This window comes from Penaeus japonicus, unplaced genomic scaffold, assembly GCF_977035675.1.
Source record: "Penaeus japonicus unplaced genomic scaffold, GWHDUDI00000001_assembly GWHDUDI00000040, whole genome shotgun sequence".
NCBI lineage: Eukaryota > Metazoa > Arthropoda > Malacostraca > Decapoda > Penaeidae > Penaeus > Penaeus japonicus.
In genome coordinates this window covers 3605239-3620238 of record NW_028234442.1, presented here as the reverse complement: position 1 = coordinate 3620238, position 15000 = coordinate 3605239, and the positions used below count along the sequence as shown (strand labels likewise).

At 44.2% G+C, this 15000-nt stretch overlaps 2 protein-coding genes across 2 annotated transcripts in view; one reads left to right on the top strand and one right to left on the bottom strand.

Moving 5' to 3' along the window:
- Window positions 1-10423, bottom strand: part of LOC122253886 (isocitrate dehydrogenase [NADP], mitochondrial) — an 11194-nt gene extending 771 nt beyond the window's left edge. The window contains exons 1-9 of the mRNA XM_043017291.2: window positions 9710-10423; window positions 2703-2818; window positions 2414-2558; window positions 1944-2143; window positions 1551-1688; window positions 1331-1444; window positions 1049-1196; window positions 614-818; window positions 1-340 (exon numbers count right to left, since the gene is read on the bottom strand). The exon at window positions 1-340 is cut by the window's left edge and continues 771 nt beyond it. Coding sequence (XP_042873225.1) covers window positions 166-340; window positions 614-818; window positions 1049-1196; window positions 1331-1444; window positions 1551-1688; window positions 1944-2143; window positions 2414-2558; window positions 2703-2818; window positions 9710-9806 — 1338 coding nt within the window. The 5' untranslated portion in view covers window positions 9807-10423 and the 3' untranslated portion in view covers window positions 1-165. The remainder of the gene's footprint in view (window positions 341-613; window positions 819-1048; window positions 1197-1330; window positions 1445-1550; window positions 1689-1943; window positions 2144-2413; window positions 2559-2702; window positions 2819-9709) is intronic.
- Window positions 10113-15000, top strand: part of LOC122253885 (NAD(P) transhydrogenase, mitochondrial) — a 17091-nt gene continuing 12203 nt past the window's right edge. The window contains exon 1 of the mRNA XM_043017290.2: window positions 10113-10254. The gene's annotated coding sequence lies outside the window, so the exon portion shown is untranslated. The remainder of the gene's footprint in view (window positions 10255-15000) is intronic.

The following is a 15000-nucleotide window of genomic DNA, read 5'->3' as shown; positions in this document are numbered from 1 at the left end:
CAACATGTTCTTACTGCGTCCTACATAGATTTGTACGAAGAGGATCATTGTCAAAAGTCTCATGCTACAAAGAAAAAAAAAAAGCCTAGGGTCTTCATTCATATTGCTATGGTAGGACAGACGTAAGGGAGCTGCTAACACGAGGCAACTGATGGAGCAATAGGATTAGGCGGCCATCTTCTTGGCGAGGTTCTCACGGATGGCCTCCAAGAAGTCGTTGGTGTAGAGGTACATGCCTTCCTTCACGTTCCTGATGCCATGGATGCAACCGGCAAGATCCTTGGTCATGTGCCCAGCATCAACGGTATCAACACAAGCCTGCTCAAGGGCCTGGGCAAACCTAGGAGGTGGAAAGGTAATCCATTACTATCCTGCTAACATGAAGTAATATGGCATTGCAGAAATGGTACAATTAATGAATTTAGCTTCAAAATATAACATTCAAGTAAACCCAAAGCTTCTTCCAATAAAATGGGTTATCAACATGTTACCATCTGTACATGTTAGGCCACCTCAATGACTCATTGGCATCACTGACAGTAGTATCACCGATTTTTCTGAATTCCTCCTTCCACACAAGAAAAAAAAAAAGAAAAAGGTAACAGTAGCCCACCTTGCAAGCTCAGGGGTACCATCAAGCTTGGCACGATGTTCAAGGCCTCGAGTCCAAGCAAAAATGGAAGCAACAGGGTTGGTTGAGGTATTGTTGCCCTTCTGGTGCTCGCGATAATGTCTGGTGACGGTTCCATGAGCAGCCTCAGACTCGATGGTCTTGCCATCGGGGCACATGAGGACAGAGGTCATGAGACCCAGTGAACCTGTGGAAAATTAGAGGCTGTCAAAAGTGGTTTCCTTATTAGTACCCATCATGCAAGTCCCATCCATTTACATATTTCAGCCAATGGCCTTCTCCCCTAACCCCATAACTTCTTAAATCTAGCTTGTGTGAAGCACTTCCTTTACTGTACTCTATCACAGATCCTCAACAGCTCCTGTAGCAAGCCTTCACTATATCAAACCATCAATAACCTCGCTGTTGTAAACTTACCATAACCCTGAGCAACAACATCAGACTGGACATCACCATCGTAGTTCTTGCAAGCCCATACAAAACCACCACTAGACTTCAGTGCTTGAGCAACCATGTCATCAATGAGGCGGTGCTCATACCAGATACCCTTGGCATCATAATCTTTCTGCAAAGCAACAATAACCATAATTTAACATGTATTATGTTTCAGTAGCCAAGTTTAATATTCAGGCAGTCCTCTCTTGGGACAATGCTGCAAGACCAGATTTTTTAAGCTAAACTAGGAACATTAATACAAACCTTGTATTCGGCCTCATAAATCTCCTCGAAGATGTCCTTGAAGCGACCGTCATAGCGCTTGAGAATAGTGTTTTTGGTGGACATGTACAGCGGCCAGCCCTTGGCCAGAGCAACCTAGTGGGACAGGATTAAAAATAAGCATTACTTTGATCTTTCTGCTACCACAAAAGCACTACACATTATTCAAAAACAAATAGCAAGTTATGCTTTCACTTTGTACCTGGAAGGAAGAGTGAGCGAAGGAACGGATAGACTCGTCAGTGTTGTACATGGCCATGGTAACACCGCCACCATTCTTGAAGTCGAAGACCTTCATTCTCTGTGCCTGCCCTCCCTCAGGGGTGTAGACCATCTCCACCTGTCAAAAAAGGCGCATTTAGTATATTCCAAAACAGACCCCAAGAGTAATAATGGAGATTTTAAAATATATCTGGCTCTTTCTATTTAGGAGCCTAAATTACAAATCTTAAATTAGGCTTAATGCCTATTATTGATTCAAATCTTCAATACTCCTCCATTTAAGAAATTATCCACTGCTATTAACCAGCAAGCTGTACATTTCAAAAGGGCCTTTCACTTTAAATGAAGTCTACAAGTTCAAAGTGCAACTTACAGTTCCGTTTCCGGGAATGACAACATCAGTGGCCTTGTACTGGTCTCCGTGGGCGTGTCTGCCAATGATGATACTCTGAGTCCAGCCGGGTACTAGGCGAGGAATGGTCTGGCAGAGGATGGGTTCACGGAACACGGTGCCACCCAAGATGTTACGGATGGTACCGTTGGGACTCAGCCACATCTTTTTCAACTTGAATTCTGCGATAACAAAAGTCAATTTGCAAGATATTAAGAGGGTTTTAGAATCATCTTTTGAGTTTTCCTGAAAACTGGAATTTAAGAAATTTACAGTACTGTAAGCAAATAATTGGGAGGATCATTTTGTAAGAGTTGAACACTCATAAGTGTGTGCAAGAGTGTAAAAATCTAAGTCTATCATAAGTAGTGTTAAAATATAATATAAATCATAAAATGGCCTGTATTCCAACATGTCATACTATATCTCTAAAAATTCCCACCACAACTTACCTTCCACTCGCTGCTCATCAGGAGTAATGGTGGCACACTTGATTCCAACATTGTACTTCTTAATGGCATAGGCAGAATCAATGGTGACCTGGTCATCAGTTTGATCACGGTAGGGGAGACCCAGGTCATAGTACTTGCAGTCGATCTGAAGGGTTATAAAAAGGTCAGATCAATTGGTGACACTTATTAAAAGGAGGAATGGTAACCAAAGATAATATTGAATGGAAGAAAGGGAGACAAGAAAAGGATAACTGAAAGGATAATAATCAAATCCCACGCAATGCCTAACCTTGAGGTAGGGGAAGATGAGGGAGTCCTTGATCTTCTCCCAGATGATTCGGGTCATCTCATCGCCATCAAGTTCAACCACAGGGTTCACCACCTCGATGCGCTTGTCGGCAGAATCTGTTGGGGGAGATCAGATGTAATGCAAATCCATTTATTTATCCGAGGTAGAGGGAGAAGAAGTGTGTGTGTGTGTGTGGGGGGGGGGGGTAAAATATAAAGGTACATTCCCATAACATAGTCCGAATCAGCAACAGGTAAAGCGTTAGAGAGAAGGAGGGAGGGAGGGAGAGAGAGAGAGAGGGTGGGACAGGCGTTCGTGCCAACCAATGCCAAGGTCGGAGTTGGCAATAACTCTGGTAGCCGGCCAGTTGCCGTTGCACCACCGCGCCCAATTACTGCAGGGATGATCACACGAGCTAAATACTACCCGTGAAAAGCCGGCTGCTTGCATGACTTAGGATGATGCAAAACTCGCGGTGCCTGGCATTACATGGTTATTTATTCGAAGACTAAATGTGGAAAGATTAAAACAAACCTCTGACTAACTCAAAAGAAAACCCCGATAACGCGAGAATTAATCCTATAAGAAGAGCATATCTATGTTAAAACTTGCCGACAGAACTGCCCGAAAATACATTCCCTACTGATAAACATGACAATTCCTTTTCTCGGCGGCAACACAATCAGCTGGAGCCAGACAGGCCTACCAACCCTGACACGGCGCCGGTTTACGACACTCGCATATATAGTACGGAGGATGCTGCATCAAAACAATTATCACGCAGTCATTATAATAAGAACAGCCAATTACATTTATACCAGCCACAATGATGCTGGTTTCAAAACGTTTGTTGCGAGATAAACAACTTGCATGGCTAATCCCTCCCGCGTTTCACAAAAAAAGAAAAAAGTCTCGAAATCAATAAGATTCATGCCGTGACATCTCCCTATCCCTCATCACGAAGAGCCGGTTTGCCATCAGTTAAAGGTAACCACAACCCACTTAAAATTTATATCTGTATGTGTGTATCATCTCCTCTTGGCTCTTCCCTACGCCTTGCGCTCAACAATCAATAAAGAAAAGCCAATAATATTCCTTTACCATTACGAGTCACCTACCAACAAATGTGAAAAAAACTGACGTTAACATGACTAAGCGGTATTTTAAAGACGATGGTTGATTACTTTGACAGTACTGACACGGGAGTCCCACCCCCCCAAACACGTGCCAGCCCAGCCCAGCCTCCTTTAGAGGTAAGGTTTCGCGTCAGCCGGTAACCCGGTTTCTTTTTCTTCCCTCAATAGTCCCAGCGACCGCGTACCGAATGACCTCTCCCCGGTAACCCCGCTGGTGGCGTCCAGGGGGAGTGATCGTTAATCATTTTGCGTCTTGTGATTCTGGACACGTTTCACGGTGTTATTGCATGTAACAAACGGCAAGTACAACACACTATTTCAACTCATGAAAAATTGCTCCTGATCCACATGAAATTAGGTTCAAAAAGACTAATAGGCAACAGATGGCCAGGTAACAACACTCGCTTCAACACAAAGGGATACATCCACAAGTTCCACACGAAAATTTAGGCCTACATTGCACATCTTGTCATACCTATTGCGACATCCGCCCTCCGAATATGGCCTAAGTATCCATCATCCCAATAACCTGCATTACTACTAATAAGCGTTTCCCAACCAGCCAGACACTCAAGACAATGACAGGTCGTCGTCTCTCAGCCTGCTTGGAGTCCTAATACCGGTCAATTACGTGCAAGGTGTAGGGTTGGCCATTTTTCCTAATACAGTAGTAGTTTAATAAGTACCGTCGTCAGATGTGAATTCTGTGCTTAAGGAGGTGTTCATTAATAAAGTGGTGAAGGTCATGGATTGTCTCGCTCGTCTAAAACTACGTAGTGCTTTCTCTGCATTGGATATACAATCGCGATATACATAAACCTGTAGGTCTGGAAATAAAACTATGTTGCGTATGTTTGCAACAACGTGCAAAAATTGTTCATGCGGTGAAAGGCGTGGCGGTCGAGTGCTCTGAGCAGTTTCTCTCCGATGCTAAGACTAAGCAGCGCAACGCCACCAACCAGAAAATCTAGTGGCCCGCCTGGCCTGGCCGCCTTACGTCAAAAAGACGCTTGGTACTCCATCCACTCCAAAAAAAATCCACAGATATCTCGCATCACAAATATCTTATGAGGGTTCTTGACAGTAGCCATAGCCTCAGTGACGTCAAGAACATTTCCCTGCGTCATGGCTACTGGCGTCTCTCCAGAGTATACACCCCTTCGGTATAAATATAAAAATATTACAAACGGTAACGACCGCTCGTCACTTTTTCCCTCGAGTCGGCTTGGCAAGTACACACGAGTTGCTGTATTTGACACGTGTCATTTTTTTTCTTCTAATATTAGTAACTTAAAACTTAATTTATGACTTAGAGATAACCAAAATAACTCCCGAGGCCATCCATGATTGCTAAACGCCACGAACTGGTACTAACAGAACTGTCTTAAACAATATCAACTTTAAATGTGCTATTAAAAAGAGGTCCACATTAATCCCATCAAAACAAGGATCACCGAAGGACAGTCGAGGATGCGCTCTCGCCAAAACACACGAGCTGGGTGTCTTAAAGGGGTAGGTCTGTCGGATTGTTCCTTAAATTGGTTGTACGTCCTCGTTTGAAGTCGGCTAGCTTATCAACGACAAAATGATGGTTAACATGGACATACTTCGCCGTAAACCTTTTCCTCCGATTGGGTGTTGCATGCAATATCGATATCTAAATATAGCACGGAAGCTTCGCAAAGGAAATCAATACGCATCGTCCTTGGTGGGGAGAAATCCTGCTACGCTAAATTTTTCATCCGCGTCCAGAGTACCACAACCTTCAAAACTGGTATAGTTAAAATAAAAAATAATATGAGGATTAATAATGATAAGTTACAATCAAAGAAACTAACGAGTATTATTAATAAAGACAAGAAAAAGTAGTTATCGTAGTTTTTCCTGTAGGAGTGATTCTACTGTTTACAAACAGTAACCACGTGTTTCCGTAAAAAGGTATGGGTCATGGGACTGCCCTTGGCGAAACACCGAAAGCGCAACAATATTTATATCTAAACTGCTTTTCGACCCGTGCCAACGAAACTTGCCAAGTAATCATAGCGACAGACATCTGCTTAGTTAAGAATTTACCTGTATGAACAATTCAAAGTAATAATAATGTGTAATACATTATACGCAATATATTGTGAAGAAAAAATATACTAACAACACATTTACATATATATACACACTGAACTCCCTTCGTTAAAGTGCAAAAGAAATCATGCAACATTCAGACCTCCAAATAAACATCGAGTCCTCGCAACTACAAGAGCACCCGAGATCAACCCCTTACCCGCAGGCAGTGATATGGGAATAACCAGTGCAAGCACACCCAAAATAAGATATTCTAGGGACGAAAGCAACTGTCACAAGCAAACGCAGGTGCCAAAGTCAGGTGCCAAGAGCCATGATAATAAAGTTCAATTCAACCCTTACTCTTCACCGGCTCACCAAAACTACCCCCCCCCCCCACCTTCCACTTTATCTAACAGGCTTATAAGTAGTTCTTTGCTACAAAGTTCCAGTTAACAAACACACCCTGCCAATCTAAGGCTAGTGAGATTGTTCATTTAATTACCGGTATTTCAAATCGGGCAACCTTACATGGCGGTATGGTAATCATGAAGGTAGAGGGAAAAGAAACCGAAAGAAAAAAAGAGAGATTCCCCACATGGTTGATAACAGACCATGATAAGCTCACATAGAAAAAAAAGTATTAAAAAGGCCTTAAAAAAGTATATACCGTAATGAAGAGGGGGTTATGACTCGAGTTTCTGAACCTGAGGGAGAGGGAGGGAGAGGGAGAGAGAGGGAGAGAGAGGGAGAGAGAGAGAGAGAGAGAGAGAGAGAGAGGAAGAGAGCAGGAGAGAGAGAAAGAGCAGGAAGAGAGGAGAGAGAGGAGGAGAGAGGGAGAGAGAGAGAGAGAGAGAGAGGGAGAGAGAGAGAGAGAGAGGGAGAGAGAGAGGGAGAGAGAGAGAGAGAGAGAGAGAGGGGGGGGGGGGGAGAGAAACAAAAAATCGAGTCTATGAATGAAACCTGAAATCGGTAATTTCCAGTAAATATCGGTTCAAGTGTTTGTGATCTCTCAAGGCTGTAGAGCTATCAGTCGTTATCGCTCGTCACATGTGAACGAGGGCATCTCCGTACAGTAGTAAAAGGATTTTTTTTTTAATGCAGGCGGCGGGCGAAAATGTAATTAAACCATTTTAATATCAGCGTAATTACCTTTTGCGTTTTCAAAACTTTAATACTTGCAGACGCAGGCGTACACACTCATACACAGTATGGGTATGTGGTGTGCGTGCGTATGTGCGCGTATTTATGTAAACAAAATAATCGGAAACTACTAAATCTTCACTCCAATCTGGGGCAGAAAGATAATAAAAAACCTAATTGGTAGCGTAGAGCGATAAAGAAAAGACAACGTCTGTAGGAGCAGCACTACTAATCTATTTCGAACTTTATCCCTTGCCTGTGCCGCCGTGGCCAACTGGGCAAAGTCCCCATCCTTTTCACCCTCCCCATCTCCCCGGTCAAGTTATTGCTGATGCTGCCTCAGTCAAGTGAACAACTTTTCAACTACACATTTCCGTAGCCTTTTTTTAAAAATCGACAAGGATTTTCCCCCTTCCATTAACTGGGAAAGTATACACGTGTCAAACTTAAAGGGCACGCTCAGATAGGCCTATCGCCTGTCCCCCCCCCCCCCCCAAACACCCGGTTCCTACAGGGACGGCCCGAAATTCGACATCACCTAGCAACAGCTGCCGTACAAGGGGGCAGGCTTGTTCCCAATTAGATATATATTTCTGCGTTAAACAGTGGGAAAGGAGAGTGTATACAATCAGATTCATTAAATCAAAACGTAGATTTATGGGCAAGACGTAAAACTCTTTCAAAAACACAGAACTGCCTTGTTCATCCAGAGTATACGCATCTTGTAATTACTATAATCATAACGCACAAAAAGCGGTTTAAAAGGTTTGAATGTGTATCCTCTACACTACAACCTCCCGGCTTCCCTATCTTGATCTAGCAGCATTACACAACAGTAAACATCAAGCTGGGTACCGTCTGCCATCCTACTCAGGCGTGCCAACCGATGCGTTAGTGTAAAAGTACCCTAACTGGGTGATCAAGTTGGACATTTCTTCAGTCTATCCAGGGTAAACAAGAAACAAAATAGAAGGGAACATAATATCACGGAATACTTTAATGCCATTTGTTTTAAAGCACGAATTTATTTAATCCAATCAACCGGCAGGATATAAGCGAACATAATGCACTGTCATGAGTTGCAAAAGGTGCAAGCTTAAGCACACTAGACTACAACAAGCACACGTTTTACTCTCTGAAATGCCTGTTTGGATTGTGACCGAGCCGGTTTCCGACAATGTAAGCCTACTTTAAATCATGAATCCTTTGTCCATTTAATTTCATTATTTACTTAAATATAAACCGATTTTTTTTTATATCGACTACCTACACCCGATTCCAAATGACTGTCCCATGCAGCCGCGTGAAAAAAGTGCTTTGTTTTCGCTCACTGTAACCTGCATGGCGTCTCCACCCCCACCCCCCTCAATACCCCACGCCACTTCCCTACGTCTCTCACATCTGCAAATCCATTCCGAAGAGAAGAGGAAGTCACCGATCTCTGACGTGCATTAGCTCTCGTTCCGTCTTCCAAGCAGAGAAATTCTTGGAAACAAGGAACAAGATAATAAAGTAATCACTGTCTACCACATGCAACAGGGAGAGAAAGAGAGAGAGAGAGAGAGAGAGAGAGCGAAGTTTCAAAGGCCGGCTCGTCCCTCGGGGCAAGAACATGCCAATGAACCAATGAGAAATAATTAAACGAACATGGAAAACTTGCTGATCACACAAATCACTGCATGATATACTAAGCTCCGAGAGAGAGGAGAGAGAAAAAAAAAAAGAACGTGGGAGGGAATAGAGTGCTCCAAGAATTGAAGAACAGGAAAAGACGAAAAGAAAAGTCAGAAACTCTGATGGATATGGGGAGTAGGGGTAACGGTAAAGGAGGAGGAAGTATAATAGTAATACTAGTAGGAGAAGAGGGGATAGAATAGTGGAAGAAGGTTCCTAATGGCGCGTGGCCAAAGGAGGGAAGAGGCAGAGTAGCTGGGGAAGGGAGGGAGGGAGGGAGGAAGGGGAGGGGGGGTTGTGCAAAGCAACATACATACGTACGCACACGCAGCTCTCCCAGTCACGTATACACACTGCACCATGAGTTTCAGAATGAAATATGACTTGGCTTTACACTTTACACTCAAAATACACCGGAACTAGACATATGGTGTTAGATTGTTGCCATGGGAAATAATTAAGCATAATAGGGTGCACTAGAAGCATTTAATTATGCATATCCGAATGCAGTCTATAAACAATCGTAAACTCATTCATAAATATCAGTCATTTAGTATAAATTTGGAATGTAGTTTGATCACAAGTGTGCATGACAGGTTTAATTTATGGCAAGCTCATTAAAATACAGTAAAGAACAAATTTCGGCTTATACATTTCAAAATAATTCTCATATTCCTAAACAGTATAACCCTGCTTAATGTTATATTGAAAGCGTTCCTTAACTGCAAGAATTACCGACTGAGTGTTGGCACCCCAAGGCACTTTAAACTTTTCATTGTAAATAATAAAGTGAATGACAGTCCGAAATGCACATATATTGCTAACATGCAATTATATTCACACTAGTATTTACAGGCGTCAGCTATCAACCTCCTTGCTGGTATATTTCCCTCCCTCCCAACTAGTAACTAAACGATAACTACATTTCGCAGCTTTCAGAGAGCAAAGTTCAAGATAAAAAGAGGCAAAAATCACGAATCTACGAGTGGCACTTACAGGATCGCTGGCTGAGGACCGTGGGGACAGCAATTTTGGCTTGTTTGGGCACCGAAGCCAGGGCAGCCTTGGCCACATTGACAAGCGTGGAAGTCATGGTGGAGAATTTGTTGTGTGAAAGAGGCGTCAGCAGCGTAAGTCCAGCGCGACCCGTCCCCGAGCTCAGACAGGAGAACTTGGTCGCCGCTGCCCACTTCGTACTGCTTGGGCGGTGCACCTTTTGCGAACGCCTCCCTTGGCTACACCGGCTTATTTACAGATGATGCTTTTACTACACATGGGAGAGTTATAGCATGAGAATCAAATCGCGTTTGGTAATTGCCGATACATTATCATACACATTAGGGTAAAGAGACAGTACTAAAAGAGATGCGTTAAAAACTCTCTACAATCGAAAGGTGCACCGCCGGCGCTGGCTTCTGTGCGCAAGACGAAATTGGACGAGAATCTCCAGCTTGCGGCCGGGCTGGAGGAGGCGACGCTGGGTCTTGAGGGGAATTTCGTCTTTGTCATCTTCTTTTGAATTTTTCTTCTGTAGTTCGACGGTAAGTACCGAGAGTGCATTTCCGTCTTTCGTTGTCTACATTGTTTGGTGGGCCATGACGTTGATTCAGGCGAGAAAGTTAAAAGGTAAGAGGCAGAACCGACGGCTCTGTGTTGAAGCGACAAGAGTCCGGAGGTTTATCCGAGCGACGGCCTGTGCCAGCTCTCGCCCTGCAGGGAAATCAATAATTATTGCAAAGAGAAGGGCACAAGAACGATGTGTAATGTCTGGTGGGAAAGAGGCTAGAGCATCAATATATTTTCATCCACCGGCAATAGTTGCCATTTCAGTTATTTATAGTATGTGGTTGTGTAAAGTTTGTATGTACCAAAACTGCTTGCAAATTAACACTACATACTCGTTTGTTGTATCTTTTTAAGAATGTCTTCTAAATCCAGTCATTTTTAGAACATAGAAAGTAATTTCCTTATTTGTTTACTCTGCGAGCACGGTTACAATCTTGCATTCATATGATTGATTACTATGCAGTCAGTTAGCGTGTGGATAATTGTCCATTTTCGAGATAGATATTTTTCATTATTTAACTACAGTAACTGTTAGAAGTTAAATATCATGAACCAAAGTAAACATTGCGTTTTTATTTTTATTATTATTTAACGAAACTCCCCCTACTAAATATTACTCAGGTGCTCCGCCTATCAATGCATACTGTAAAGTATATTAAAGATCCAAGAAATTCATTTGACTTCCTTTAAAGGGGTGTGGTTGTATCGAGAAAACCCTCCGAGAAAAAAGACCATGTTCCCCTGGCGGTCTTTCCTTTCATATTAAATTTCCTCGACTAACCTCTCCGGTTATATGCTTGTCTTTGTGACTTTGTCCCTTTAAATAACTCGCATGTCTTCTTATTATTGACTTTTAGAAGTTGGTTCCTGGTAGTATTGGTGTATTACTTAAAAATATTATATGTCATGATAAAATGAACTAAAGTAAAGTAAGAAATATAATGAAAGTTGAGATTTTTGTAGCGTTCGTTTGAGAAGAAAAAGAAACGAAAGAGAACGAAAAACGAGAAGAAAACAGAGAAGAGGGAGGGAGAGAGGGGAAAAGGGGAGAGGGAGAGAATAGTAGTGATGTTCCTTCTAATCTTGGAACTGTGTAAACCTAAACGTTTTTGCTAAACGTTTAAGGATTCCTCTTGCCACAATCCTATGATAGGGACGTTTTGTGCTAAGTTAATACAAAAATTGCTATTTTCATTTTATAACCGCATAGACATTAAACTTATCTTCAAAGATATAATGAAATGAATCTGTTCGTAGTGGTTGAAGTTGTGTTGCAATCTCGCCTTTAATGATCTTAAAGTACAAGAGTTGATTGACGAACCAAGAGCATGTGTTGCTAAGCCTGTTATTGCTAGAGAAGGGGATAGGGGACACGAAGCAGGCGTACCAACCTGACGTGCGTGGGTTGACGTACTTGTGCGTGTGTGGTGTTTGAATGTGCCTGGGGTTGTATACGCGTACAAACCTTTCACCGTTCAAAGGTGAACGAACGTATTTTAATCAGATTTATAGTTTTGTGTGTGTGATTGTGCCTGTCTGTCCGAATTCCTGTGACAGAAGTTACAAGTTGCAAGATTTTGTTTGCAAGGAGCTGGGCAGGTTTCATCTAGATTTTTTCATCTGCTGGGGAGGCGAAAGCAAGTCAAGACAGGAAGTTTACTCACTTCGCTGCTTTTATACAGTTCAGTCAACCGTTTTGTGTCGTGTCTGTCTGTCTGTATCTGTCTGTGTCGTGTCTGTCTGTCTGTATCTGTCTGTGTCGTGTCTGTCTGTCTATCTGTCTGTGTCGTGTCTGTCTATCTATCTGCCTGTGTCGTGTCTGTCTGTCTATCTATCTGCCTGTGTCGTGTCTGTCTGTCTATCTATCTGCCTGTGTCGTGTCTGTCTGTCTATCTATCTGTCTGTGTCGTGTCTGTCTGTCTATCTATCTGCCTGTGTCGTGTCTGTCTGTCTGTCTGTCTATCTATCTGTCTGTGTCTGTCTATCTATCTGTCTGTGTCGTGTCTGTCTGTCTATCTATCTGTCTGTGTCGTCTCTGTCTGTCTGTCTATCTGTCTGTGTCGTCTCTGTCTGTCTGTCTGTCTGTCTGTGTCTCTGTCTGTCTGTCTGTCTGTGTCTCTGTCTGTCTGTCTGTGTCTCTGTCTGTGTCTCTGTCTGTCTGTCTGTGTCTCTGTCTCAGTCTGTCTGTCTGTGTCTCTGTCTCAGTCTGTCTGTCTGTGTCTCTGTCTCAGTCTGTCTGTCTGTGTCTCTGTCTCAGTCTGTCTGTCTGTGTCTCTGTCTCAGTCTGTCTGTCTGTGTCTCTGTCTGTCTGTCTGTGTCTCTGTCTGTCTGTCTGTGTCTCTGTCTGTCTGTCTGTGTCTCTGTCTGTCTGTCTGTGTCTCTGTCTGTCTGTCTGTCTGTGTCTCTGTCTGTCTGTCTGTCTGTCTGTGTCTCTGTCTGTCTGTCTGTGTCTCTGTCTATCTGTCTCTGTCTGTCTGTCTGTCTGTGTATCTGTGTCTCTGTCTGTCTGTCTGTCTGTGTATCTGTGTCTCTGTCTGTCTGTCTGTCTGTGTATCTGTGTCTCTGTCTGTCTGTCTGTCTGTGTATCTGTGTCTGTCTGTCTGTCTGTGTCTCTGTCTGTCTGTCTGTCTGTGTCTCTGTCTGTCTGTCTGTGTCTCTGTCTGTCTGTCTCTGTCTCAGTCTGTCTGTCTGTGTCTGTCTGTCTGTCTGTCTATGTCTCTGTCTCTGTGTGTCTGTCTGTCTGTGTATCTGTGTCTCTGTCTGTCTGTCTATCTGTCTATCTGTCTCTGTCTGTCTGTGTCTGTGTATCTGTGTCTCTGTCTGTCTGTCTGTCTGTGTATCTGTGTCTCTGTCTGTCTGTCTGTCTGTGTATCTGTGTCTCTGTCTGTCTGTCTGTCTGTGTATCTGTGTCTCTGTCTGTCTGTCTGTCTGTGTATCTGTGTCTCTGTCTGTCTGTCTGTCTGTGTGTCTGTGTCGTGTCTCTGTGTGTGTCTGTGTCGTGTCTCTGTGTGTGTCTGTGTCGTGTCTGTCTGTGTGTCTGTGTCGTGTCTGTCTGTCTGTCTGTCTGTGTCGTGTCTGTCTGTCTGTCTGTCTGTGTCGTGTCTGTCTGTCTGTCTGTGTCGTGTCGTGTCGTGTCTGTGTGTCTGTGTCGTGTCGTGTCTGTCTGTGTCGTGTCTGTCTGTCTGTGTGTGACTGTGTCTCTGTCTGTCTGTTTGTGTGTGACTGTGTCTCTGTCTGTCTGTTTGTGTGTGACTGTCTCTCTATCTGTCTGTGTCTGTGTGCTTGTGTGTATCTGCGTCTGCATCTACTCGTGTGCTCGTGTGTGTTTGTGTACGTGTGTACGTACGTGTGTTCGCGTTCGTTCGTGCGTGCGTGTGTGTACGTACGTGTGTTCGCGTTATTGCGTGCGTGTGTGTACGTGTGTCTGTCTGTCGTGCGTATGTGTACGTGGTTCGCGTTTCGTTCTGTGTGTCTGTGTGTACTACGTGTGTTCACGTTGCGTCTGCGTTACGTGTGTTCGTTTGTATGCGTGCGTGTGTTTACACGTACGTGTGTTCGCGTTCATTCGTTCGTGCGTGTGTGTACGTACGTGTGTTCGCGTTCGTGCGTGTGTCGTACGTGTGTTCGCGTTCGTGCGTGGTGTGTGTGCACGTACGTGTGTTCGCGTTCGTGCGTGTGTGTGCACGTCCGTGTGTTCGCGTTCGTGCGTCCGTGTGCTTTTACACGTACGTATGTTCGCGTTCGTGCGTCCGTGTGTTCGCGTGCGTGCGTGTGTGTATCCGTGCGTGTGGTCGCTTGCGTGCGTTTGTACACGTACGTGTTTGTATCTAAATACGTGTGTACGTGTACGTGTACGTGTGTGCGTATATTTGTATGTGCGTGCACGTGTGTAGATGGGCATGTGTGTGTTTGTGTGTGCGTTTGCGCGTGCGCGTGTGTACATGTGTTAACGTACGTGCTTCATTGAAGGTTTTCCCCGAAGATGAGAGGACCAGTCTCTTGCCTCCAATTCCATCGCTGTCGACATCCAGAGATGCTAAGCCTGTTGGTTTTGAAACATGGCCAGTTTCGCAAGATCGACCCTTGTTTATAAGCAGTGCAGATGAAATTTATTACCCATTCTAGAGTGGAATTATTTGTAAATGCTCAAACTTTTGACAAGGGCAGTTTCCCCTCGGTTCCCTCGCCCCGCCCGGTCTCGGCTGTGTTATAGAACCCCTTTAAAAGGGCGTCGGTCTTTCCTCAGGTGTGGGAGTGGGAAGGAAGATGTGAGGATGGAAGAGCAGGAAGGGCATAGAATGAAAGGAATCAAGGTGGGAGATGTAGGTGATGGTGCGAGCAGACAAGCCATCAAGCAGGGGAGAGGAAGGGAGGGTGGGAGCAATGCAGCAGGTTAACGGGCAGGGGAGATAGCAAGCAAAAAAAACAAGCAAACAAACAAACAAGATAATAAAGAAAGGAACAGATGAACAAATGATTGGGGATAGGGAGGAGAGAGAAGGAAAGGAAGCAAGTTGCCCATGACAGGTTTACGAGGGGCGCCCCTAACGCCCGACCCGACCCTTCCCGTCCCTTGAGTCAGCCACCTGCCGGCTCCTGCTCAGCTGAGTGGCCTTGGGGACAGAGGGAGGAGGAGGAGGAGAGGGAGGGGGAGGGGGCGATAAGAGCTTCGACGCGGTGGCAAGTGAACGGCAAGGGATGGATGATACCGATAGTGGGCG